This window comes from Camellia sinensis, chromosome 5 (genome assembly GCF_055761805.1).
Source record: "Camellia sinensis isolate YWXY chromosome 5, ASM5576180v1, whole genome shotgun sequence".
Classification (NCBI taxonomy): domain Eukaryota; kingdom Viridiplantae; phylum Streptophyta; class Magnoliopsida; order Ericales; family Theaceae; genus Camellia; species Camellia sinensis.
The window spans coordinates 167,528,335-167,556,252 of NC_138965.1; the positions used below are offsets into that span (position 1 = coordinate 167,528,335).

General features: G+C 36.6%; 3 protein-coding genes and 1 long non-coding RNA gene across 4 annotated transcripts; 2 read left to right on the forward strand and 2 right to left on the reverse strand.

Annotated features, from left to right (window-relative positions):
• Positions 1–12,037: 12,037 nt before the first annotated feature.
• On the forward strand, positions 12,038–13,559 carry LOC145790262 (uncharacterized). The gene has a single exon (XM_082868039.1). The coding sequence runs from the start codon at positions 12,113–12,115 to the stop codon at positions 13,409–13,411; it is 1,299 nt and encodes a 432-aa protein (XP_082724165.1). The 5' UTR covers positions 12,038–12,112; the 3' UTR covers positions 13,412–13,559.
• Positions 13,560–13,717: 158 nt separating this feature from the next.
• On the reverse strand, positions 13,718–16,714 carry LOC145790974 (uncharacterized). Its single transcript, XR_014330473.1, has 3 exons — positions 16,577–16,714; positions 15,726–15,854; positions 13,718–14,798 (listed from the first exon to the last, which is right to left on the reverse strand). It is a non-coding gene; the product is annotated as an uncharacterized LOC145790974 (long non-coding RNA).
• LOC114318278 (uncharacterized) lies at positions 16,715–19,060 on the forward strand. The gene is made up of 2 exons (XM_028265125.2): positions 16,715–17,090; positions 18,641–19,060. The coding sequence occupies exons 1-2, from the start codon at positions 16,953–16,955 to the stop codon at positions 18,782–18,784; spliced, it is 282 nt and encodes a 93-aa protein (XP_028120926.1). The 5' UTR covers positions 16,715–16,952; the 3' UTR covers positions 18,785–19,060.
• Positions 19,061–20,491: 1,431 nt separating this feature from the next.
• On the reverse strand, positions 20,492–26,381 carry LOC114318284 (uncharacterized). The gene is made up of 4 exons (XM_028265137.2): positions 25,817–26,381; positions 23,219–25,235; positions 22,525–22,675; positions 20,492–21,546 (listed from the first exon to the last, which is right to left on the reverse strand). The coding sequence occupies exons 2-4, from the start codon at positions 25,229–25,231 to the stop codon at positions 20,921–20,923; spliced, it is 2,790 nt and encodes a 929-aa protein (XP_028120938.2). The 5' UTR covers positions 25,232–25,235; positions 25,817–26,381; the 3' UTR covers positions 20,492–20,920.
• Positions 26,382–27,918: the final 1,537 nt, after the last annotated feature.

The window sequence follows — 27,918 nt, forward strand, 5'->3', positions numbered from 1 at the left end:
TTTCCCATGGGGGTACTTCAGCATTTGATGTAGAGTGGAAGAGACAGCTCTTACTTGGTGCAGCCACGGCCGTCCAAGGAGTAAATTAAAGGTGGCTGGAACATCCAAGACGTGAAATTCAATGTCCTGTTTCGCCGGGCCAACCTGAGTTCTGATCCGCACTGTCCCCATCATTTCCCAACTTGTATTGTCATAAGCTCGAATCACCTGGGCTGTTGGTACAAAGTCTGTGGGTTTCAAACCGATAGCATAGGCTTTGCGCGACGGACACACATTAATTGCAGACCCAGTATCAATCAAGACAACTAATATCCACTTCTCTTTACATTCCACAGAGATGTACAATGGCTTGTTGTGCTCAGAGCCCTCAGGCGGCAATTCCTTGTCTGTGAGCGTTAAAGTCGGTAAAGCGCCACCCAGGAAAACCAGTCCCACTAACTGCTCAGGGGTTGTGTTGATGGAGAGCTTAGCCTTATCCATTGCTGATAGGATGGCTTGTCTATGCACCCGTGAAGCCATAAGCAAACCCCAGATGGATATATCTGCCTGAATCTTCTTTAGCTGCTTCAGTACATCTTCTTCTTCTAGTAGTTTATCTTTTTGTTTCTCGGCTTCCTTGTCTTTCCCTGATGCTTCTGGTTGGTCCAGGTGTGGGGGCTTAAAGTACCGCCCACTTCGAGTCATGTAATCGACTTCCTCGGCATACCATGTATCATCTGGCAGATTTTGTCCCCAATCTTCATCCGTGTGGGCAAGATGCAAATCATCATCTTCCCACCACATTCCTTTGGCAACCGACAAGCAATTGTTCGGTTCCGTTGCAAGCACTTTTGTATCCGCAACACAGTTAGTCCCCGCAGGACCTTTGGCTTTTCTAACCTTCTGGTCAGTTTCAGTTCTTTCCTGCTCGAACCGCTTCAGTGCAGCCTCCTGTTCTATATCGACTGTACAAGCTACCCAATTCTTGAGCAAAATTCTTAGTATTGGTACTCTCCGGCAACTTCCCCTTGTTGTCGACTGTTCTGACCATTGCAACAATCCCCATTTCTGACTGTTATTACTTCGGTTGAGACCCCTCATCAACATCTGGCTCATCACTAAGCCACCCTGTATTATCCGTTGATCCGTTCATATTAAACCAGCCAATCTGTACATTCCCCAGGTCCTGTTCATCAAAGAACTGTAGATTACTGATGTCCTTCTCAAGCTCAGCTAAGTCATCCAGTCCCTGGCTTGGCCCGTCCTCCTGGACTACATTAACCTCCATCCCCATTAGCAATTCCACCCTTGGTCTGGCCTGACTAGTTAGCACAATGTAACAACAAGGGTTGTACTCTTCTTCAGTTAAGCTCATGGAGCCCTCAAGCATACCTTGTTCTACCACAACCACCACCACGGGTTCGGGTTGGGATATGGACGTGCTCATCATGCACAAGTTTGTGCTTTCTGGAATGAACAATGCTAGCTTAGGTAAGTGGGAGGAGGTGATGTATATGCTGGGGTCATATGGGACGACCATTGTTTGGATAAGGTTTACTTGCCTAGGTGGCGGGGGTTGGTTATTGGTATGAGAGGATTTGTAGTGACGTTAGGCTTCTCAGGAGGCGCTATTACTTTGTTGTCAATGAGATCTTGAATCTCATGACGGAGTCTAAAGCATAGGTCGGTGTCATGACCATGCTGCTGGTAGAAGGCGTAATACTTGGCCGGGTTGTGTGTAGGAGGGAGGAGATTAGGCAATGGGTGTGGCTCCAGGGGCTTCAGATGCCCCTTTCTGATCAGGACCTCCAAGGCTTTAGATAGAGACATGTAGAGTGGGGTGAAAACCCTCTAGCCCCGAGGTGGGTACTTTGCAGGTTGTGGGGTAGTTCCAGATGTACCAGTAAAATGGGTGGTTGTTTTCGGTGTGGTGGTGACCATACCAACATCAGGGGTCCTTGCAGCTGCATTACTACTTGTAGCCGCATTTGAACTGCGTGTAAAGGCCCTCTTGGACTGCTCTTTTTCATGGTCAATCTGACCCTGTTTCATCGCATCCTCTATTTTGACCCCTATCTCATGAAGGTCAGCAAATGTAGGTAGGGGTAAGACAATTATGTTCTACAGCAGCTTCGGTTGCAGATTACGAACGACCATTCTTATATGGTCCTTTTTAGCTTGTTAAGTTGTCATCATGGAGGCCTTGGCCCTCCACCGAGTGACGAAATCAGAGAAGCCCTCCTTCGGCTCTTGATGAGTAGTCTGGAGATCACGAGTTGTGATCTCAATTTGAGTGTTATAGGAATATTGGGCGACAAAGGCCTCAGCCATCTCTTCCCAGCTCCTTTTCACAAAATCTTCCAGTTTAGTATACCAAATAGCCGCGATACCCGACAGGGTCCGGCCAAAGAGGGATAACTTCTGTAATCTAGTTAGGCCTATCGGCCGCTAAAAATATTTGAAAATAGCCGTAAATGGACCATGGGATCGCCTGAGCCGTCGAAGTGGTCTATATGTGGCATTTTAAATCTATCCGATAATGTCACTGCCGAATCTGTATAGCCGTCCTCTATATCTGGGATCGAGTTAATGCCCTGAGCTTGTTTGAAAAGCTTCTCAAGCTTGCTCACTTTTAGAGCGGTAGGATCGACTTCAAACTCAAACGGCGTCTCGGTTGGGTAGATCGGCGCTTTGGAAGTCTAAGGTGGGATTGGCCCTGCTGGAATGTTCGTATTCTCCTAGACATTAGCTGTATCCTCGGGTATTGGAACCCTGACTGGGGGTGGATGTGAAGCAGAAGCTACTGCTTGTTGTGGTTGTTGTTGCTGTTGAAGCCTAACAATTAGTTCAGCCTGCTGGGCTGCAATCTCTATTTGGCGAGCAGTAACTTCAGCTTGGCGAGCAGCGTCCAGTTGCATGGCCTCGATGGTTTGTTGAAGTTGACGCATCATATCCTTCATATTGTCTGAAGGGTGCTGATTTATTAGAACCGGTGTATACTCTCTTTCTGAGTTAGAAGCGGAAAGCTGAGCCCAACTATGCACAAGCGACGTAGATAGTGACCGTTGAATTGGCGACTGTTGAACCGGTGATCTATGCCTGACTGTCCTCCGTTTTGTAACCGAGGGTAGCGAAGCAAACACTGGCTGTCCTCCAATAAGATCCTCAGATCGGTAAATCTTCCTGATTCTGGTCCAGAGTGCTGGGGGGGAAACTGCCTCGTCGGAAGTAATTATGAAATACTACCTTGCAAAAAAAAAATAAAGCAAAAAAATAAAAGAAACAACAATCTGCAAACGCATAGCATCTCGGCTTAGACAGTAACAACACATAGTTGAAATCATAAGCCAAACAATCTATACTCAAACACTGATTTCTACCCCCAAATTTCTGCTTGAAAACTGATACCCTCAAACTGATACCCAGACTTGCAACTGATACATGCATTCCTGCAGAGTTACACTCTAAAAGCACATATCAAGCAAGTGAGAGCCAAAACACCCCTATGATGGGGTAGGGTTTCCCTGTCCTAGTTTCGTCAGGAACTAGGAATTCACTACGCAAACATGTGGTTTCATACAAACCTACATTCGGGTGAGCAACCTGTCCTAGTTTGGAACGGTCTCTACGACTTCCGATATGCAACTAGGCCAGATGGTCAAAGGGGGTACTTCAGCAAGACCACCTAATATACCTCTCATACCTAACACCAAGAAGTGAAAGGTGGATCAAACGGTACAGCGGTAGTCCAAATCCAAGGTTTGTGTTCCCATCGTGGCAGAGCCCGCAACTGGTCAGCCTTATGGCACGCTTTTCCAAGCGAGCCTCCGGCAAACCGTTCAGGAATAGCAGATGGCAAACACTGTGACTTAGGCGCACTGATGCAAATACAAATGCAAAGAAACACATAAGTGTAAATAAAACAACATATCATGAGTTCGAGTCAAGTTCTCTAAATCCCTAGCAGAGTCGCCAGAAACTGTAGCTTGACTTTCTTCGCGCCCTCTTTCGGAGAGCTCGAATTAGTCCTACAATTCAGACTCCTGTTCTGAATCTAGTCTCACAAGTGCAATGTGAAACTGATAATCACCAAAGAGTCCAATCCGACAAATCATTTTGGAAAATCGATTTTGAATCAAATAATGCCAAAATTGGACTGCTTTGCCAGATTATAGAGTCGCCACCTAAATATTTTATTTTGGGAAAATTTAGGAAATCTTGACTCGTGCTAAAGGCCATGTGTCTGTCCTCACCAAAGTTGCCTTGGCTCAGGAACTTGGGTATGAGAGGGGAAGGTCCTGAAATGAGAACCCCCGCTCACCCGATCAAATGATCAGCCTCTACTAAGCATGATATGTTGTTTTATAAACCTCATGTGTTCTTATTCTGGTTATTAGCTAACTTTACTATGTGACGCACACAAGCAAGTATAGACTATGTCGCGAGAATTGGAACGAATTCAACTCATGTTTGCTTTCGAAAATGGTTTGAATTTGCCACCCTCAAGTGGGCTAAAACGCAGATTTGCCACCAAACATGATGGGCTTAAAACATGATTTGCCACTTCGCAAAGTGGGCTTAAAACTCACATTTGTTGAATTGTTCCAATTCAAGCAACCAAGCCTTCATCTACAGGCATTCATTCAGTTTAGCATTTAAGCACATAACCTCATGGCAAGTATGCTATCATGGCAACACTCATACTCATGCAAATATGCTAAAGTGTAAAAGTTTACCGAGTACTCCAAGCCAAAACAAAAGCTAGTTAAAAAAATGCATGATTCTAACTATACAAAATGCCTAATGCAACACATGCAATAATGCAATTAATAGGCTCGGCTACTAATATGACATATGATTCGATTTTAACAACATGTGATAAACACGTATTCAAAGAAGTGTATTGAAACGACAATGCAGTTTGAATGATGCGCCGAGTCTCGATACATGCAAGACAAATGAATGATGTAAACATGCAAGCATAAGGTATGCTAATTGAAATATGTCTTTAATCTAACCATCAAAAGCGGTTAAATAAAAGGGAGAAAGACGTAGGGTTGGAAGACATGCACACCTACACGCACATACTTATTACAACATTGTGCTCTCTCGAAGGAGGGTCCGAACGAATAAGCATTAACTAGCTACGCTAATTAAGCTAACTATTACAAAATGAACTAATTAACTATTCTAGGTAATTAATTATTACAACACGATTGAATAACTAGCTACGCTAAACTAATTAAAATATTACAAAACAAATTGAATGATTAGCTACGCTAACTAACTAGTAAACCGATTTAAACGGCCTCGAGGGATGAGGGATGCATGCATGCTCGGTTGCCTCCTCCCGAAAATGCTCTTACCTTGCCATCGGATGCCTCTGTTTGCACTCATTTGATCTTAGAAAATTGCACAAACTTCCAGATTGCCTCTGCTCCAACACAGGAACACACTTGCACAAATATTCACTGGTGGCCGGTCGGCCACAAAAAGTGGCTGTCGGCCACCTTAACTGGCCGGTCGGCTAGTTTAAGTGGCCAGTTGGCCACCTCAATTTTCTAGACTTCTATTTTGCTGCAACGGAGAGCAATGGGGGCAAAACAAAGCATTTTCAAGGAATGTGTGTACTGCTACACTCCTTATCATTTTTCAAGCTCAAAGGAGTGTAGCTCTTGACTCTCAAGCCATCAACCACGCATTTTCAATGCATGATTGCTAGAAAACCAAGCTTATACAAGCTTAATGAATACACAAATAAGACTTGAAGGACCACCACCCTATCACGCATGATCAAGGGTGACAGTGACCAAGAAAAATGACACATTTCATCACTTTGAGTGTGAAACGTTCCATTTTTCTTGTGTTTGGATTAACGTCCGATCCAAACACATGCAATGCAACACAACATGCTTATCTTGCTCAAGGTTTACTTGTCATGTTTTGTTTACACATTTAACATTACCGATTAGTCCTTTAACCGATTAAGTCCAAAGTGAGAGTCCTCTAATTGGAAAGAGGGCCTAAGTCACAAGTCCCTAGAGCATGAAAGAGGCCTCATGCTGTTGGTTAGTAGAAACCCTCAAGGGAGGATTAAAACCATTAGGCATAAGAGGCTCAATTTCACACTCAAGCTAATATGGGGCTCAAGACCACTTTCAAAACAAAGTAAAGAGTGAAGAATAGAGGGAGGTTGCAGACATTTTAGTGCTGATATGGCATGCAAAAAGACACTAAATCATGCAAGCAACTCATGCAAGTGATGTTAAGAGCCTAAAACATTAAGCTAATGAAAGAGATTGCACCACAACCACACAATACAAGCCTCAAAGGGCCAAACTAAGTCAAGACAGAGTTAAGACATGCCAAAATAGTGGCCAAAACATGCTGAGATTGAGGCATAAAATGCTAGAAAAATATGCTCACATGTTAGCTTGCAAATAAGACTCAAGGCACAACTCTCAAAAGTAATGAAAGAGCGAAATGAATGAGCATGTGACAAAGCTATAAACACTGAAATCATATGTAAAATGATGCTATAACATGCAAGCAACTCAAACACTTCATGCTTAAAGCCTTAAAACAATGAGCTAGTGAAGACCATTACACTATAGCCATGCAATTCAAGCCTTGAGGGACTTAACTAGCCCAAAACAAAGTTAAAGTAGACCAAAATAATAGCTAAAACATACTGATGTTAAGCTAACACAAGCTAGAATAATAGGCTAAACCATTAGGCATGCTAGACTAGTAAGCACAATTGCACTACAAGTACAAAAAGCAAGCAACAAATGTTCCAACCAACCCAAAACAGAGTTGAAACATGCAACAACAGAGCCTAAAACATGCTTGAACTAAGCTAACACAAGCTACAAAATCAAGCTAATATGTGAAGCTAACTAGGCATGGAAGCAAGACACAAGGAGGGGAGGCTAACCCCTCCTATTTTGGACTTCAAGAGTTGATTTTTACCACTGAAATAACTCTAGATTTCAGTGGTTTAAAGGCCCAAAAATTTTGATTTAAAGGTGGTAAGAAATGGCACAAAAGGCTTCACAAGCCAAAGAGCAAAAAGAGGAGACAACCCCTTAACTCACCAAGACTTAAACCACCATTTTGAAACCTTAAAAACAAAGTTTTTTATGGTTGAAAAATCAAGTCAAAACAGTGTAAAAAGATAGCCAAGTAATTGATTAAAGCAAAGTCTACAAGGAAAGTCCCTTACCTCTTGAAGCACAGCACAAAATCAGTCACAATTTTGAGCTTTAACCACTCTTAGAAGCTCAAACCAAGCCTCAAAGAACCTTAGCTCCAAGATGAAGATGTTTAGTTAAGGGTCTTAGTGCAAAAGTGTAGAGAATTCTCACTTTCAAGCATAAAACAAGAAGAGAGAAAAAGAATTCTAGAGGGAGAGAGAGAGAAATTTGCTCCAAATTGTGTAAGCCCTCAAAATGGGGGAGAGACCCCCCATTATATAGAAAATCAAGCTAAAGGCTTGTATTCATTCCTCCATACACGTGTATGGAGATGAGCATCAGTGAACAACAGCTGGCAAAAAAATATCTGAAAAAGGAGAAAAATGGCCGTCGGCCATCATCAGTGGCCGACCGACCATCAATGTAGCCGACCGGCCATCAACATAGCTGACCGGCCACCACTGGTGGCCGATAGGAACAAGTCATGGTCGGCAGGCTAAGGGGATGGCCGACAGGTCACCCCTCTCCTCCAGAAGTGAAGCAACAAGCTCTTGGCCCACAACCAAGCACAAAACAAACAAGATTGGAGGCTCCAAGGCAAGGCGCTCAGCCGAGACCTTCAGAGACTCAAAATGAACACAAACGAGCACAATCATCGGGTATTCAAATGATGGCATTCAAGTCTTGAGGACGGTCAAAAATGGGGTGTCTACAGTAGGCTTAACTAGCACTACCAAAAACCCCACTTTACTCGTTGCTAACCGGAAGGGAAGTGGTACTTCCTCTGCGTGTGTTTTTGGTTTTTCACCCTGGATACTCAGGCCAACTTAATCAATTTCATCTACACCTCCTATCCGGACTTACCAACGTATTTACCCCAAAATATTTCAATAAATTCATTTTGCAATTTTTCTTTCTCAATGCAAATGTTTTTAAATCTCAACTCAAAACTTTCAACAATGCAATATTAGAAATGCCAATACAATATATGCCAAAACTAAATAATAACCTTGTAATAATCAATTGAATGAACATGCAATGCAATAATCGTCATCACTATATAACATTTTTCAACGATGATTCATCATAATCAAACTTTCCACTCCTCTTTCAACATTATCAAGCATGATACCCATAATTTCATTTAAATTCATTAACAAATGAATACTTTCACATTTCGTATTAAACCAACAATTTGTTACTTCATAACTTTATCTACAATTACAACTACAAATTTCCATCTCCATGTTTCACATATTCTATGTAATTCATCATTTCTATAATGGCAAAAGATATTTTCCATTCCATTTTTCTATTGTGACATAACAACAAATTGATTAATTTTATAGATCCTCAACCCATGTCAAAAAACAAAATCCATAAATTTGGGTCTATGGCTAAGATTTGGTATCTCTTCACCTTTTTAAAAGGACACACACACAAAACATTTTCTTTCACGTGATGAAAGTGAAACCCTCAAGGATTAACTTAGAGAGATTTGAGATTTTAAAACCCACTTTTGAAAATCCCTACATTCTTGAGCCAAAAATCAAAGCCCTTATAACATCCCCAAGAAAACCCCAAAATCAACATTAACCTTGCAAAACATGTATATATAACTCAAAGAAGTCCTTACCTCAAGCTTTGGAGAAGAAGAGAGAAGAAACCCCCAAAACCAACATTGTAGAAACTCGATCTCCACCGCACAAAGTGAAGCCCTCGTTTAGCTCTCCAAAGTTTGTGAAGGATGATTGATCTAAACCTCAATAGATAGCAAGAGATCAAGAGTTTGATGTGTTTGGTGGATGTTTTTAGAGAGAAGGGAGAGGAAATGTTACTTTTAGAGAGAGAGAGAGAGGTGCAAAAAGTGAAATCCACACAGCCCTAAAAGAGAAGAAAAACAAAATTTTCGGACTCAGCGGAGCCCTGCACGTGTGGCACCTACGCTTGCACCTGCGGAGCGTCCTTCCGCACGTGCGGCAATCACTCCCGCATGTGCGGCGGTCCTCCCCTGCACCACCAGCCGCACCTGCATATAATGTAGTGTGCAGCCCATAAATCTCCTTCCTCACCGCACGTAGGACCACCCATCCTGCATGTGCGGCCCTTCTCCACACTTGTAGCCCAAGGCCCTGCACGTGCGGCCCTGGCCCTGCAACCCAGAATTTTCTCTGCTCAACTCTAGACAATTCGGACTCGACCGTGCACTCTCCAAAACAAGTGACACTCAAACCCGGAATAAACAAGGACTGGAATTTGAGAAAAAAAACTTCTGAACGCAACAAACCCAATGAAGACAAAGAGTGTAGTGACGTACAACGAAGCCAGTCATCACAGTTTCTACGGTGCAATCGGACTACTTTTGATCTGTCCGCCACTGGTTTAGCCGTGCAACACACATCGTTGTGCATAGGTTGCACGGCATGCCACCATGTTGACATTGCGCGGCTCGTCTTCTAACTTGGTCAAACCTCCACTCTCAATCCGTTCGATTGCCTTCCTTATATCTCAGTCAAAGCGTTGACCGCTATGATGAGGTAGCTAGATCCACGAATGTGGGCCCTTTGGTAGTTTGGTCAAACTTTTTTGACCAGTTCAATCCATTGTTCGCCCTACGCTAAGCTCTTCCCAAGGCATAACTCAAACCAACTCGCGGCCCAAGCCTCAAAATCACTTGCATATAGCTCGGCCAAATTTGATTATACAAATTACCCTTTCACATATAAAATAATAAAATAATACAAATATTTTGTTCATGTCATTTCAAAGAAAATAATAATTATCTTCTTTGGTTTAAATCAAACAAAAAATTTATTTTTTTTATATTTATTTTTTGTGTTTTTTTTTTACTGAATTTTTATAATATTTTAAGCAATTTTTATTTTTATTTTTTAGATGCACCTAATCTAGATATACTTAAGAAGTATAATATTTTGTGATTTTTTTAATTCACCAAATATAAAAATACAAAAATTCAATTTATTATCTTATTTTGTTGTATTCAATAATTTTTTTTTAATTTTTTTTTTGGGTACAAATTTTATGCTTTTTAAATATATCTAGATTAAATTGATCTAATCTAAATATAATGGTGGAAATAAAATGAAAAATTATATTCACTCAATAAAAATATGCTCAGGTAGAATTTAATAATGGAAAGTTATAGAATGTAGTTATGATAATAGGAAGAAAAAATTGTAGAAAAAATGACAAAATGGTCATTTCAAAATTTTTAAGGCAAGACATCAGCAATTCGGGAGATAATTTGTAATGAGTTTACAAATTTCAAGAAGGGGAATGTAATTTTCCGAATATAAGAGGGGGATTTGTATTAAATAGAAACCTTAGGGGGTGTCAGTGTAATTTACCCCTTTTTTTATTACAATAATAACGTTACAACATCATTCTTGTAAAGTTAAATTTTTGTTTGGATATAATTTTATGCATAGAGTTTTGCTAATGGCCCATATTAGCAAAAGATAAAAAAAAATCTAAATTTTTTTGTTTAAGTAATTTTTTTCAAAATTATGTCAATTTTTTATTTTTTTTGTCCATCTTGTCGAAACGAATCTAAAAAGTATATTTTTTTGAAAAATTCAAAAAAAAAAAAATCACTAAAGATGCAAATAAGTTAAAAAAAATTACTTATTTTTGTCTTTTTTGAATTTTTTGATTCATCTTGTGAGCTGAATTTAAAACCTTAAAAGCTTTTTGAATTTTTTTAAAAAAAATTCATTAAAGACGAAAACAAGCTTTACAAAAAAGGCAAATAAAACCATTCACAAAACACTACTATGTATAATATTGCTCATTGAAAATAGTTAGATAAATGAAAGTTTATCTTGAAAATCATCCCGAAAATGAGGTGATTGTTGTAGATTTAACATTGATGAGACGTGAGTTATACTTAAAATGATTTTTATCCCTAAATATATCACTTTAGGCACTTTTTCTGTTTATGTAACATTATTGTCATTCATTAGAAAGTAATTGAAGTAATAAAGCAAGATGTTTGGGGTTTGCTTTTTTTATTATTTTTTTGTTGATTATTTTCATCTATAGATTTTTTTGATTTTTTCAAAAAATTTTAAGATTCTTGATTAACAAATTAAAAAATAAAAATTAAAAAATAAAACAAAAAAAATAGTGAATTTTTTTTTGTTGCATATTTTTTATTTTAATTTTTTTAAATTTTTAAAATTTTTTAAAAATTTATCTACACAATATGAACGAAAAATCAAAAAGATTAACATAATTAAAAAAATACTATAAAAAAAAAAATGCCACTTGGAATTTGTAAACAGCCATTACGTAGCGTGATTGAATTGGAAGCCTTTTTTTACCTTCCTGCTGGTCTCCACGTAGGTCTAAAAGTCTAGAAAAATGTTTTAAAATTTTAATTCTTAAAATGTGATGTGATGTATATATATATATATATATATAAAGATTATTACATTATTAGAGCATCTCCAGCAAGGCTAGTTAAAATAGCTATTCAAAATTTTACTTTACTATTTTAGCTAGTCATTTTTTTAATATACACTCCAACAAGGCTATCTACTTTAGCTATCTTCTATTAAAATATTCTTATACTTTAACTACCTTCTTTCCAATCTAAAAAAAAAAAAACTAACTTCTTTCAAATTATTATTTTTTTCATTCTTCTAAATATAATTATATTTTTGTGAAAGTTACATTTTTCTACTATCGTATTTTTCAAATGGTCATATTTTTTCAACGGTCATATTTTTGTAACGGTCATATTTTTACAACGGTCATATTTTTTCATATTTTTACAACGGTCATATTTTTCCAACGGTCATATTTTGCAACGGTCATATTTTTATACTTTTCTATTATAAATAAGACATTCCCTATCATTTGATCTTATCCTCAACTCAATTTTCTACTTCATCCAAACTTCCATATCTCTCTCTATGGCTTCCAATTCTCTTTATGATATGCTTGTAAATGACTCTGACTTCTCCGAATCTGATGATGATTTGGAGATGCTCAAAGCTATTACTATGGATAAAGAACTACTAGATAGTGAAATAGGATCAAGCTCACGTCGTGGTTCTGTTCGAGGTCGTAAAGTCATTCATCGTGATCATATTCAAGGTCATGAAAGGCTTTTTCTCGACTATTTTGCTGAATCGCCTGTATATCCTCCTGAGCTATTTCGAAGGAGGTTTCGGATGAAGCGTTCACTTTTTCTTCGAATTCAAGCTGCAGTAGAAGCGCACGATCCATACTTTCTTCAAAAAAGAAATTGTGCTGGAAAGCTTGGTTTGTCTTCTCTTCAGAAGATAACTGTTGCACTTAGGATGCTTGCTTATGGAGTAGCCGCTGATTTTATGGATGAATATGTGAGAATTGGAGAAAGCACTGCAATAGAAAGCTTAAAATATTTTGTTAAAGCAGTTGTTGATATTTTTTCTAATGAGTATTTGAGGTCACCAAACAGCAATGACATCGCTAAACTACTAGCGGTTGGTGAAAGTCGTGGATTTCCTGGAATGCTGGGGAGCATTGATTGTATGCATTGGAAATGGAAAAATTGTCCGACTGCGTTGAAAGGTATGTATACTGGTCACATTCATGAACCAACAATTATTTTGGAAGCTGTTGCATCATATGATCTTTGGATTTGGCATGCATTTTTTGGATTACCTGGGTCTCATAATGATATCAACGTGCTAGAAAGGTCTTTTGTATTTACCGAACTTGCTCAAGGGCGTGCTCCTGCAGTCAATTACACCATCAATGGTAATGAATATACAATGGGATACTATCTCGCCGATGGTATATATCCACAATGGTCAACATTTGTGAAAACAATTCCTTCTCCTCAAGGAAATAAGAAAAAACTTTTTGCTGCAGCTCAAGAGGCGACAAGAAAAGATGTAGAACGTGCATTTGGAGTGCTTCAAGCACGATTTGCAATTGTGCGTCGACCAGCACGTTTTTGGAATACTAAAATACTTAAATATATTATGAAGGCGTGCATAATTCTACATAATATGATCATTGAAGATGAGCGGGATGACAATGGAGTAAAAGATTTCAATTATGATCAAATCGATGACAGTCCCCATGTAACAATGTTACAGGAGAGAACTACTGAACTTATGGAATTCATTCAATGCCATCATAACATTAGAGATAGGCAAACACATTCTCATCTCCAATCGGACCTTGTCGAACACTTGTGGCAATTACACAGCGAGTTGTAAAAGTTTTGAATTTGAAGTTTCATTTTATGTAGTATGCTATTAGTTTTGAATGTAATCAGTATATGCTTTTAATTTATGTGTAATTTTATAATTCTATATGTCTTTTAATTATATGGTTATCATTTTAATTCTATGGTTTTCACTTTAATTATATGGTTTTCACTTTAATTATATTTCCACTCTTATCTTCTTCCCATTTCCATATGTTATTCTACTCTAAATGGAAAGTCATTAGAAGTAAACCTTAAAATTCACTTAAAACTTGTCAAAATAGTTTCAGGCTTCAGCTTTCAAGTTCAGTCTGGCTTCTAGAAAGTAAATGATGCACACACAATTTCCAAACCAGATTAATACCAAGGTAATTGGTATAACATGTGTGTGATGTATTTAATTATTAACACATGAATACATTGACAAAAAGATATTGGTTTTCATACAGATTCTACATTCATAATGCATACATCAAGACTCAAGTCCACCAAAATATGGGTAAATACATCAAATTTACCTTACACAATTAACCATTCTCTAGTTTTTGCCTTTTGGTAGCATCTCTGTCTACCCCAAGAGGATTCCTCAAACTTCTCTCATCTGATTTAGTTAATGGCTTTTGTGACCTGGCAGTTAAAGGCAGCAAAGTGAATTGAAGAAACAGATACAGAAAATCAGAAATAGACAAGTGGGGAGGGGGAGGACAAAAAGGAAGCAAATATACCGGAATGATACTAAACAAACCAGAAATTAATAATAAGGATAGTTGGAAATCAAAAAACACTATCAATAGTGCAGGCAACAAATTAAAAGATAATGACAAACTGTTAATATTCAATCATACTGTAGAAAGAACAACTATAACCTTTCCAAATTTGAGACAATTCAAACCCTCACTGACATGATGGCCCTACTTCCATGGACTAGCACTGGACTAATTTAGAAAAAAAAACTGCAAATAATAAATGGAAATAATCCAGTTGCTCAATAGTCAATGAAAATTTCAGACTACATAATTACACTAAACTTGACAAACTATGTGAAATCAATAACCTAAAACTAGGACCCGCAAACCCAGCCCAATTTGCACAAGGTTGAATGGGAAAGCAACAGAAACTTCCACTGTTTCATGTCAATGTTTCTTCATCTCAACCTCTAATTTAATAATACATGTGAACCTGTGGGCATTGACACCCCGAGTCCTGCATCATGGGCACCTCTGGGGGAGTAAGTCTCATCAATAGGCAGTTTCTCAAGTTTCCAGTCAGATGTAAACAGGTTTGACATCATTTGCACCGAAACTGGCAGCACAAACTGGGCACTTGCGATGGTGTGATTCTATAATCCTTTGAATGCACGGATTGCAAAATAGGTGGTAGCATTTTCTGATGACAACCTGAAGAGTCAAACATTTGTAACAATGTTGAAACATGCTAAATAAAAATTAATTACAGACGAAAATGCATAGACAACGCATTTAAAAAAATCCTTTATTTGTGCCAAGGGCAATAAGCATATTACATATTTAAAGCAATAAGCATATTACGTATTGTATCTAAGTCTATGATGGTTCTTGTGAAGTTGGGAAATTTCAATTATCCTATCTGACATCATAGAGGCAAAACATGAGATATATTTATGATATAAAACCACCAAATAATGTATAATCAAAAAATTCTTGAGTTATAATTAAAATAATATGTATAAACGAGAAAGAGAAGAGTAAAGAGAGAATCTAACAAAGTTGATCAATGATTGAAAAACAGAATTGATTTATTATTTTGATTAACAACTATTATATACAAACACATGTCTAACTAATATCTAACTGACTAATGAGTTTATTACAAGAGAATTAATTGCATGCTATTGCTGTACACTCTTGTGATGAACCTGCAGCTCGATTGCCACATGTGGTCTTCCTTGTGCTAATTATTTTAACCGAACGGAATAAAAAAATTTAAAACCACTTTAATATAAAAATGTATGGAACATTATATATTTTATTGTCACATTACACAACCCATTATCACACTTAAAATTTTAATAAATAAAAATAACAATAAAAGAATAACAGAGCTCAAATTCACGTAATTAACCATCTACTCATATTCATGTGAATAACCATCTACTTGTAGTTTAAGTAAATTATTAACTGGCGTTCATCACCTCTAAATTATTTCAGTGATGTTGAATAATAATGATGTAAACATATAAATCCAAACTTATCTCTGCAACCACAATTTCTTGAGCTGAGTTTCAGCATAATCTACAAAGAAAAAGTAGGTGCAAAAGCCCAAAAAATTCTCAAATGATCATTAACCTTATATGTCACAGAACCCAAATGATCCAAGGAAACTTCTATCAAGGATGCCACATTCCGTTTGGAGTTGACCAAGGAAAGACTTCAATCTCTCCTCAACAATTTCAATCTCTGAACCCATATATTCACCTGTTCAGGAATATATTGCACCAATGTGACCAAACACAAAATATGAACTATAACACTATTTTTTCTCTTTTTTTCCTTTTCTTCTAATGTTCTAGCAACAAATTGATTCAACGCCTACAACAGATATAAAATACTAGCAACCACAAAGCCATCATATATTCGAAATTGTCTCCATGACATTAACGTTTAGAACACCAGAAGCAACAAAATCGATTGACCAGTAATGCTTTGGTCCAGTTACATGTCGCGACATAGAAAGGTTAGCTATTTCAAATCAATCTTTGAACCCACTAATCAACAGTTATATAGTATCACTCACTTCATTTTAGTAGCCTAAGTTTCTTATAAGCATTTTATCAAACAGTTGACAGGCCATTGTGCAACAGCATTAAATTGTGTTCTATGTTATCCAAATCCGAAGAAACATCAAATACTAAACCAAATTCAACAATTTCAAATATATGCAAGATGTAATCTTTGATTTTTCATGAATACTTTTTACTATTAGCCAGAAACAAAGAAAGAAAATAGTCTGTATAAATTTTCTTCTCTGTTTCATCAATATTTTCTGAACCCATTGAAGATTGATCAATATTTTCTGTTATCTATCAAAATTATACTAATAACAGAATGGCATTAACAGAATGACATTAATTTTACCGCCAAAAACAAAGTTCAGGAGCCAAAAATAAATAAAAAATTAAAAGGTGCATGAACAGTACCTCGCTTGTCCTGGCGAGGTACTGTAGCTCACCACCATTGTAGCGATCCTTGAGCGAGTCTGCTGGAGCAATGTTTTACCCTTCCAAGCTCGCTTCTATGGCTAAAAGGAAAGAATAGCCAAGCTGCTGGAGATGCTCTTAGAGTTCTAATTAAAACTCCTAAATTAAAGTTCTCTATAATGACTGAAAAATCTAGAAAAAAACTACAAAACAGTGTTCATGATGAGACAGTCCTACTAGCGCCACATGAGACAGTCCTCTACGATTAGAAGAAATGTACAACGGAGAAAGCTCCAGTCCTAAATTGTGATCCATATTTGAAAACCAAAGCTTCCTTTTAGAGAGAGAACAAGCGTGTTTTAGAGAGAGAGGGAGAATGTTGGAAGGGAAAGGTGTAGTGAAGGAAACAGACATGCCAATGAAGATGCAGATTCAAGCCATGGATTCAGCTTCTGAAGCTCTTGATCTCTATGATGTCTGTGACTGCATCTCCATTGCTTCCCACATCAAAAAGGTACTTTACTTGATTCCTCCTATACCCAACTCCTCATATTTATGATCGTCACCTGCATCTCCATTGTGACTTGGGGCTGTTTGTTGCATCTTATGAAAGCTTATTATAATTTATTTTAATTTAAAAATTTATGTTTGACTGTTTGGTGCAGTTTTATTTATAATTTATTAGGTAAAATTAGTTTAAATAAATTGAAAAGTTAAGAGAGAAGTGTTAGAACTTTCTCTTTCTGATAATTAAATTTTAACTTAAAAAAACTCTACCAAACAGGCTCTTTGAATGCCACGGATGCAAATGGCGGAAATAATTATGTAAGATTGTGTATATATGACTCTCTTCAAACTATGCAATATGGGAGCTTTATGCACTGGGACTACCCTGTACATATCTATGAAGCACAGATAAGCTGGGGCATAGTGATCACATATCGATGTGTCTTTTTATTAAATAATTTATTTTTTAGAGACAACTATTCTCCCTCTTTTTTAGTATTTTGATACATAAATGTTTATTGTTTTTTGTTTATATATATTGAATTAGTGTCACTTTTTGTTAATTTTGATTGTTATTTTTGGCTGTGTCCTCGTTCTGTTTGTGTCTCAATTTTTCTTTCAAAATCACTGTTTATGTTTCGATATCTATATCCATGTTTGTCTTTACTTTTTAGCCTGCATTGGGTTCCAATCTTAAAAAATTAACCAACCTAAACTGCATAAAAACGAAAAACTCAGTTCAAATTTATGGGCAATTCAGGCTCAATTTGTTGAGTTCCGGCTAGACTTGAACTAACAAATTTGAGTTGCGGAGTTGAGATTGAATGACTTTCAGCACAACTCAAATTGAGGTCTAATGTGGGATAAATTTTTTTAACTTGATTTTTTTGACAATTTTAACCTAGTTAAAAAAGGTTCTGTCTGAAATAAATTTTTAACTTTTTTTTTTTTGTAGTTGATTTGATAATTGTGAGAGAAAAAATAAAATAATTATGATTTGAATGTGATATTTTATCTTATTGGCTAAATTAGTCTATTTTGTCTTTTAGTAAACTAATTTAATCCCAACCCATATGCCAAACAAACCTTGAGTTTAAATAATCTTCTAATATGACAAAATCTACCCGAATTGCAACCCTAACGAACCTTGAGTTTGAATAATCTTCTATTATGACAGAATCCACCCGAATTGCAACCTTACCTGATTTTATCAGTAAACCAATTAGGTCTAGTCTAATTGACCACCATACCTTTCGTAGGGCTTAGTCTCAAGGGAGATCATGCGTTCAACTCCCCTTAGGAGAGTTGAATTAAGAAAATGTAAGCATTTACGTGCTTTGCCAAGGGTGGAAATTTTTCTCCTATAAGTGTTAATCTAACATCTAACATCTAACAATTAACATTTGCGGATAAAAAAAACCCATATACTTGTATCAGTAGTCATGAATTTTTTGCCCATGGTTACTTTTCCTTTGGTTGCCACGTTCACTCTCATTATTGCTTTTGTTTTAAGCTTTGTTTTTTTCTCTTTTTGCGGGTTGGTTTACATGGCTGCAGGAATTTGACAACATATATGGAGGTGGATGGCAATGTGTGGTGGGTTCAAACTTTGGTTGTTTCTTCACTCATTCACATGGGACTTTCATGTACTTTGCACTTGAATCCCTCAATGTTCTTATCTTTAAGGCTGCCTCTGCTTGAATCTTGATTGTATTGATGAGAGAGAGAGAGAGAGAGAGAGAGAGAGAGAGAGAGAGAGATGGATTTTAAGGGGCAATGACATAGGCTTTGGTGGATTTTCTTTGTATGGTAGTCAAATGTGGATTGTTAGGAGTGTAATGTATCAATAGGAGACTAGTAGGTAAAATGTTTCTATCTCCTCCTCAATCAGTGAAGAAATTTAGCAAGTTTAAAATTCAAATATACCTCCTCATGTACCAAAATACTCAAGTTCAAGTGACAAAAATGCCTTGTCTACTTTCGTTTTCTCTTAATTTCTTTTTAGATAAATTACATTGCTAATCCTTATATTTTAATTTTTTTTATCATTTTGATTTTTATAATTTCAATTAAATCAATTTTAACTTTCAAATTTGAATTTGTTACTGTCTCAAATTGGTTCAATTAATTGATTTAATTATTAGCAATTTTTTTGTAGCAAATACGCAAATGAACAACATATATCATGTTTTTAAGAGCAAAATTATAAATTTGATCAATTCAGTGACTTAATGCAACTAATTCACTAAAAAATTTCTATCAAAAATCGTAATAGTAGTATCAATTAGACCAAATTAATATAAAATCTAAAATTAAATGTTAAAATTAAACCAATTAAAATTGAGGGGGCTAATAGTAAAATGTAAAGACTAACGATATAGTTTGGCTTTCTTTTTCTATGTTGTGTGGGAGTATATTTACATATTGTTCATTGGCTTGCATGTCACTCCGCTCCAAATGTTTAAGAAAATGTTACAATGTCTAAGAAAATGTCATTGTAAACAAGGTCATTTCTCTCTCTCTCTCTCCCCCCCGTATCATTGTGGGTGTCACTACAATATATAAGAGTTTTAGAAATCAAATATTTTAATTTCTAAAAGTAAAAATTTTATTATAAAAAATATTTAGGGACCAATTTCTATCGTCATGATGATAGTCGCTAAAAGATCGTTCTAAAAAGTAAAAAACAAGACTTTTAGCGACAAAATTTTAAAAATGTCACTAATAAATAGACTTTTAGGGACAAAATAATTTGGTCTCAAAATGGTTTATTTTTTAAGATAAAAAATTTGATCCAAAAAAGATAATAATTTGTCACTAATGTCCAATTTTTGTTGCTACAAATATAATAACGACACTTTCGCAACAAAATTATTTGGTCCTTAAAAAATAATTTTGTCTCTAAATTTTTGTTTGTAAAATCTTAATTTTTTTGTAGTATGTACTTCCTTTTTAACTTTAACTTCTGGCGGTGTTCGATATCCAGCGGCGGCGCTGGCAGAGTTGGACAACAGCGATGGAGACGACATCGACGGGAACAACGCGCTTTCAAACAAATTTTGCTTTTCAAACCATAGCCTTAAGAAGATCGGCAATTTTTTCTAACTCGTAATTGTTTTTTTGATAAATTTATTGTTTATTTTTTGTTTTGTGGTTTAGTTGGGTGACCCTTTGAGGTCTTGCTTATAATGTTGTTATTTATTAATATAATGTTTTTTATATTCTCAAAAAATCATTGTACATCAATTCATTCCTCAACTTTAAAATTGAACATTTAAACCCTTCAATTATAAATTAAATTACTTTTTAAGAAGAGCGTAATTAATAGAGTTTTTAAACAGTTGGGAGGTCTCAATGTATAATTTTAAAGTTGAGAGGGATAAATGACATTTAGTAATAGTTGAAGTGTTGTCCGTATAACCAACCTTTTTTTATAAGCAAGCAAAACATAATTTCTTAATACTTGTCTAAATATGGTTTACAAATATATATTTCGAGCTGAACAGTTTCCAAATACCCATCTAGTGTGACCTTGTATAAATGTTTTTAAAAAAAATTACAGATATTTCATCAGTCTATAATCAATACATTAGAGAATCTGAGATCCATATCATTCAACATACTGATCCTGATCTTGTATGCTTCTCTCTGGTGCACTGGACTATTCTACCCACAAGCAGTGAGAGCCTAATGAGTCTGTGAGACCAACACGCCTCTCACAACCAGTGAATTCACTTGACGATAGTGCACTGGAGAGGAGCCTAACTCCATCCATATTTACAGAAAGTAGAATTTCCGGCCCCAAAAATCCCACATCATCCAAATTTGTATGAAATGCTAAAGCACAAAATCTGTAAACATCTCCTCTACCATCCCATCAAAAACTAGCTTCTCTATGTCACCTACAACTTGCTCAACTTCATCCACAGTGAATGCATGCCTCCAACCCAAATCCCATGCCCCACTCGCCACTCCTTCGCACCTCAAATCTCTCTCCAAAACCGCATAAAGCCCATCTATGGTGCGTTTCTTGCCAACGTGCTTACTATAACTCCTCAGATCCTTAATTCCATCGCTCACTTCCTCCACCAATTGGGCTAGAGAGATGGTGAGTTTTGAATTCCTTGCATGAGCTAGTAACAATGGATGCACTTTTTGTGTACATCGAATGCTTTTGTGTCGCACGAGTTCATTTGCACAGTCCAACAAGAGTCTGGTATCAGTTTTTTCGCAATCGTTTAAACAAGAGTCTGGTGTCAATCCATTGAGAGTCTGGTTAGGCTTGATGTCAAAGAGCTCCTCTGCGTAACTCAAGAATGATGGACTGCTCAAAAGAAAATCTTTTTCAACGGTTTTAGTACCAATGTATTCGTTAGCCTCTTCCGCAGATTTGAGGCTGCTTTCATGTTGGATAGTCAGTGGAGTGACATTGTGAGGAAAATTCCAGCTGCTATCGCATTGGTCTGCAATTAAAGAGGCATTGAGTCCCATTAAAACCAATAAACAGATAACAGATGAAATAATGTTTTTTATATGCATGTGTTGAATGTGTGAACACAGATCCACTTAGATACCAACTTACCCGACGTAATTATCAAAGCTCATTTAACCTTGACATCAACTAAAATCTTGAAAATCTTGTAGAACTTGAAAATTAGAAACTCAAAGCATGTAGGTCGAAGATTTTCAAATAAGTTTTATGTGTTTTGCGTGTGATTTTCACAACTGAAAAAAAGAGAGAAGTTGAGAAAAGGCATCCTTAATACAAAATATGCAAAAATAATAGAAGCATAAGGGTCATAACAATGCCGTTACAGCGTTTACATAACAGTGGCAATATTACATTTGTGAATTTCTATCACACCACTATAGCAGCTGTAATATGTGGCAGAAAACACGAGGCCGATTTTTAAAACCTTGGAAGAAACCGCTCAATTATTTAATTACCAAATTATGCGACTCAATTATTAAAGTTCATTTAACCTTGACAGCAATCTTGCAGACCTTGAAGATTAGAAACTCAAAACATGTAAATCTTAGATTTCATATAAGTTCTATGCACCTTTTTGTGATTTAATTAGCTGGAAAAAAGAAAAATCAGAAAAAGTGGCAGTGGTGGCTGTTACAGCTGTGAATTTGTGCCACATCGCTATAGTGATAGTAATGGGTGGCAGTAACCACTGAACCGTTACGTAACGGTTGTAGCTGATTTTTAAAACCTTGGAAGAAACCATAACTGCAAAATGGTTTTCTTGCCTAGAGGACACTCACTCAGATAACAGATAGTCCTCCATGAAATGAGAACCTTATACATGCTTTTTATACATGCATATGTGTAGAATTTGTGAACACAGATCAACTTAATTACCAACTTACTCGACTTATTTATCAAAGTTTAGTCATTTACACCCATGTAACTAGTATCTAAGAATGTGCCATACCTTTAATCTGAATTTCAGAGGCATCCGTCCCTTCCTCAGGAAGGAGTCGATCAGCAGTCGAGCCAGTTCTTGTCATATCAGTTTCATTTTCGCAAGTAAGTTCAATTGATTCAATTGTCTTGTCACCATACTTGCTTCCTACATTTTCAACCTGCATTGACATATACCGTATCAATCTTTGATGACTCTAGTTGAGCAGAGTAGTAAATTGATCAAGTTTGACTTAAAAAATTGACTTTCAGAATGGATTCAAGCTTGGCTTGTTTACATAACGAGTCAAGCTTGAGTGGCTTGTTTTTTTATAATGCATATAGGCTTGTCTAGCCGAGTTATAGGTTGTTCAAGCTTGGCTTGTTTTCATAACGAGCCCATCTTGAACTAACTTTTAACAAGCTGAACACGAGTCAAACTGGAGTAGCTTGGTTCATTTTGCAGCCCTATCCAAGGGCCAAGTCTAATCTCTGCATCGCAATCCCTATTACTTCTTTAGTTCCTTAATGCTTTGAATCTTGGAGTTGTGGAGAGAAAAGAAACAGAAATACCCTTTTCTTTTCCTCCAACCCTCCTCAAATCTAAGATCCAAAAAAAGACTTAAAGAATTCTAAAACAACTACATCTATATAGAATCAGAGAACAAACACAAGTTCCTAAAAGAACATCAAGATTATAAAGATGGAATGTCAAGTGGACTCACAACTAAATTAGCTGCCAAGGACTTCTTCACAAGCTTCTCATTCTTCATGTTCTTTTTCCTGTCACCGTAGCTGTGAGGCACATCAGGAGTTGAGTGTTCTGGCATGGGACTCGAGGAAGTAGACTTTTTCTGGGAAATTCGAGTCTTTGTAGCGTTTGACCCGATTTCAGATTTTCTTTCTTTCGTAGAGGTCACTTTGGCTTGATCGTGAGACCTAGAAACCTCTTTAGATTTCACATTCTCCATTTCTGCTGGCTTTCTTCTGCACTGTGACACCTTTTGAACTCTATCGACTTTCTTCTCAATTGCTTTCTTTTTCTGTTCTTGATTTACCGATTCAGAAACTTTCAACTTATTAGAAGACAACTTTGCAATAGGCTTGACTACTGTTTCTCCTGCTTTTGCTTGTCCCTCTTTACAGTTTTCAGCCCCTTCCTGACTAATCCTTTTGATCGAAGCATCTTCTCCTCTAAATCTTCTACACATTTCACTTGAACCTAAAGCTCCTTCGTTCTTTTTCAAATTTCTGAGCACTTCATGGATGTCAAGACCTCCCACATCTCCAGCAAACTTTTGCAAGTGAGGCTCTTCTCTCTCCAAACTCGAAAAGTGCAGGGGTTTTATAATTACAATAGGTGGGGGATCTTCATTAAACCTCTTTTTCGAGTTAGAAGCATTAGAATAAGCCGAATTGCTCTTTAGAAGCCCTTTATAATGCATAGTTTCGACTATTTCTTTCAGTTTCCTTCGCTCCAAATCTACCTTACAAGTAGCAGACTGAGGCTTCCTTGCCTTCGGCATATCAATATCAAATATGGGTCGTCTCTGAATCGAAACGTTTTCACTCTCCGACTGTTTTCTTGGAATAATCTGCACTGCTTGTGAGGAAATTTCTTCCAGACCCATAAGCTTAGCAATCAAATTCGAGCCTTTTAATTTCTGTGGAACCTTCGATGAGGACAGAGAGGATTGGCTTGAGCTAGTGGAGGCCATATCAAGAGCTGAGTCCAGTGTTCTTTTATCACAGTAAGCCCTTTTTTCACCAGGTGGAAGAAGATTTTGCCTAGCAAGACCGTCTCTGATTGCTGTTCTGAGCTCCTCAAAACAATCACTCGAATACCCAGCAGCTGAAAGTCTTGGCTTCTGAAATCCCATTTGGTAATTATGATCTGCGAAGCGATGAGAATTCATTCTTTCAACTCCCATTCGATCAATTCTCTCTCCCCCGGATTTCTCTTCCTGCTTTTTCTTCAATTTATTATCCAAATACTGAGAACCTTCTTGATAACCCCTTGAGTAACCATCAAGAGAAAGTCTCGGCTTCTGAATTCCCATTTGGTAATTATGATCTGCAAAGCGATGAGAGTTCATTCTTTCAATTCCCATTGAATCAACTCTCTCTCCCCCAGATTTCCCCTCCTGCGTTTTCTTTAACTTATCAATGTACTGAGAACTTTCTCGACAACCCCTTGAATAATCATCAAAAGAAAGTCTTGGTTTCTGAAATCCAGTTTGGATTTTATGATCCGCGAAGCGACGAGAATTTGTTCTTTCGACTCCCATTTCATCAATTCTCTCTCTCTCGGATTTCTCCTTCTGACTTTTCTTCAACTGAGCCATGTACTGAGAAGCTTCTTGTAATTTGCCAAGCATCATCAAAGACTCTTGCAAATCAAGAGCTCCTTTCAACAAATCTTTCGCTATTTCTTTTGAATTCCCATCAAAGCTCGTTCTCTTAGACCACGAATCGATCACTTGGTTGATCTTATGAGCGCCTTTCGACACCTCCATGAGCTGAAAGCAAGATGGGTTGCTAGGTGAATCTTCAGCGACATTTTTAGACTCCATCTCCTCTCCTCCTTCCTTGTGTGACTGATGATTTCTTTCGATTTTATCTGATTTTTTAGAACTAGTTTTGGATTTTCTGATTGTCCTACATTCAATGACACCTTTGGGATCATCACATGTGACAAATGATCTGTAGACAGCTGATCTTAGACTGTCTTGCGGCATATTTCTGTGACATAAAATTCCATTGAAAGAGTCAAATGATGATAATCTAGTTCAATTTTGCATAAATTAGTTGCGTAATTGGGTTTATTCTAATGATAATTTTCAAAGACACACAATTCTTTGGTGTTGTTGAAAGAGAAAGCAAAAATAAACAATCAGTTGCCGCCGAATGAAACAAAAAATGTGAATGTTAAAATACTAAAAGATCATTCTCCTGTTGAAAAATTCAAACACTCAAAAGTATAATTTTACACTAATTTCTGTCAATTTTCAAGAAACCAACAAAATTATATGGGGAGGGAGAGAGAGAGAGAGAGAGAACAAGCCTATGGTAAAAAAATGAGAACGTTAAAATACTGAAATATCATTATCGTGTTGAAAAATTCAAACAGGAGCAATTGGGTATGTTCAAGTATAATTTAACACTAATTTCTGTTAAGAACCCAACAAAATGGAGAGAGAGAGAGCAATGCTATAGTAAAATTTTCAGTGTTGGATCTGAACTTGAGAAAGATTAATTGTAGATGATGGTAACAAACAGAAAGCAATAACATCATATGTCCGTGAAAATTTCAAGCGTGATACCTGAATTCTTGCGTATTTTCTCTGCAAACAAACAGCCTCTGTCAACCCTGTTCAACCCAATTCTCTGTCCTTTGGCATCTACTTGAAACCCAAGTCAAAGAAAAGCCAAGAAACCAAGAGAAATTGAGAGACCCAGATGAGAAAATGATGGAAAAACAAGAATTGGCCAAAACCCATCAACATTTGCAGAGAAAAAGCTCAGATCCAAAAGAGAAAAGAGCAAAATAGCAGGTGAATTTTGACTTTCTCTTTCCAAAACAAAGAGAGAGAAAGAGAGGGAGAGAGAGAGCTGGGTGTTGGTTAGGTGTACTTTGTTTAATAATAATGAAATGGGTTTGAATAATGAGTGATATTGTTATGGAGAGTGCGTGAGTAATGGTGGAAATTGAATCTTGTCGTATTAGTGTTGCAGAATGCAGAGTACCGAATAAAACAGAGGAAATCTATTCAAAAGATTGAAGAGGGAAGGTGGGATTATGGGAACTGGGAAACTGCAATGAAAAAGCCCATGGTAAAAAAAAAAAATATGAAAAAAAGAGAGTAATTTGTATAAATTTATAGGGACTGTTTGGTAAAAGAAAAAATATAACTTACATATATATTTTTCATTTGATTAGTGTAGCAGGTAACTCAACACTTGGCATTGAGATTATCGGCTTGGCCTTTTGCGTTGAGTATAGGGTAGGGTATCGTGTGGTCGTCCATATTGTATTTGTGTCGTGTCATGTTAAATTTATATAATTTTTTTTATATTAATTAATATATCATTCGTGTTATGTATGAGATTGAATTTAAAAAAATTATTTATGATTATATCAAATATATTTTTAAATTTTTAGCATAAAATATATGTAATGTTAAAAAAAAAATGTTGACATTGCATAATTAAAGTAATAAAACTAAGAATTTATTACATTTGTTTGGAATTCACTGAATAAATAAAAGAAAGTATAACTAAAATCTAAACTGTTGTTGGTCTTCCATCAGATGTCAGCATGATAGTTAATATTATAATTGATGAACAACACATATATTATATATTTATAAAATGTTATACTTATATATATATATATATATATATATATATATATTCTTTTTACCTTCTACAAAGTATATACATTCTTCAGACCAATCTATATTTAAAACAAAGGTTATGCATTGTGCACAATCTAGTTGACTTAACATTGTTAGTACAGGTATGATAAATGCATAGGTACGATCTTGGCATGACGCAATATAATATTTAGTCATTTTAACTCCATTATCCTGTAATTTTTTTGAATTATAACATTGTGTTTAAAGATTAAAGATTATATTGGGTCATGCCAAGAGAAAATAAGCAGCTATGACACTTGCTTCAACTATGCCGCCGTCATACCATGGCGACAACGGTGGTGGTGTCAGCAACATTCAGATCTATAAAAGAAGAGAGAGAGAGAGAGAGGCACGGGCAACGACGGTGGTTAGATCTGCTCATATTTGAAGTTGAGGAGGAGGAGCTCGATCGCTGAGGGTTCATCTTTGTCGTTGTCTTCGTGGACCACCGCGATCTCTGCCAGTTAAGACGGATCAAAGCACCTTCTAGTTGCATTTGTAACTCTGATGAAATGGACTTCAACGACGTTGTTTTGGCTATAAACGATGACGAAGAGCTCTATCATGACCAATTGTACTTCACGTTGCCATTGAGTCGGTTAAAATGCCCGTTTTAGGCGAAGGAGATAGCGATAACAGCGGTTAAAGCCATCTCTGTCTTGATGAATAGCGGCGGTGTTGGAAGAGTTTTGGGAACTTGGTTTTTTTTGGCACCGTCTCACTTACGCTTTTTTGATTGGGCATCGCCAGCGAGTCTGCAAGGAGGCTTTAGAGAACGGCGGAAGAGCTCAAGGTAAGGGTTTCGGTGAAGGTTTAGAAAGAGAGATGGGGTAGATTATAGAGAGAGAGAGAGAGTGTGTGTTGATCTTGTTTGAGACTGAGATCATATAACACACACACATATATATATACATGGGTAGTTTAGCCATTTTATAAAATTTTATTATTTTAGACACAATACCTAAGCGCTTGAATCTTTAATCAAATAAAATCGAGATTTACGAATC

What these genes read in the sequence shown, in the direction of transcription:
- LOC114318284 (XM_028265137.2), bottom strand. Translation starts at nt 25,231, where the DNA reads ATGCCGCAAGACAGTCTAAGATCAGCTGTCTACAGATCATTTGTCACA. An exon ending in CCTTGGCAGCTAATTTAGTT is followed by an intron (nt 22,676 to 23,218) that starts GTGAGTCCACTT and finishes ATGTCAATGCAG; the next exon opens with GTTGAAAATGTAGGAAGCAA. An exon ending in CTCTGAAATTCAGATTAAAG is followed by an intron (nt 21,547 to 22,524) that starts GTATGGCACATT and finishes CTTTAATTGCAG; the next exon opens with ACCAATGCGATAGCAGCTGG.
- LOC114318278 (XM_028265125.2), top strand. Translation starts at nt 16,953, where the DNA reads ATGTTGGAAGGGAAAGGTGTAGTGAAGGAAACAGACATGCCAATGAAG. An exon ending in TTGCTTCCCACATCAAAAAG is followed by an intron (nt 17,091 to 18,640) that starts GTACTTTACTTG and finishes ACATGGCTGCAG; the next exon opens with GAATTTGACAACATATATGG.
- LOC145790262 (XM_082868039.1), top strand. Translation starts at nt 12,113, where the DNA reads ATGGCTTCCAATTCTCTTTATGATATGCTTGTAAATGACTCTGACTTC.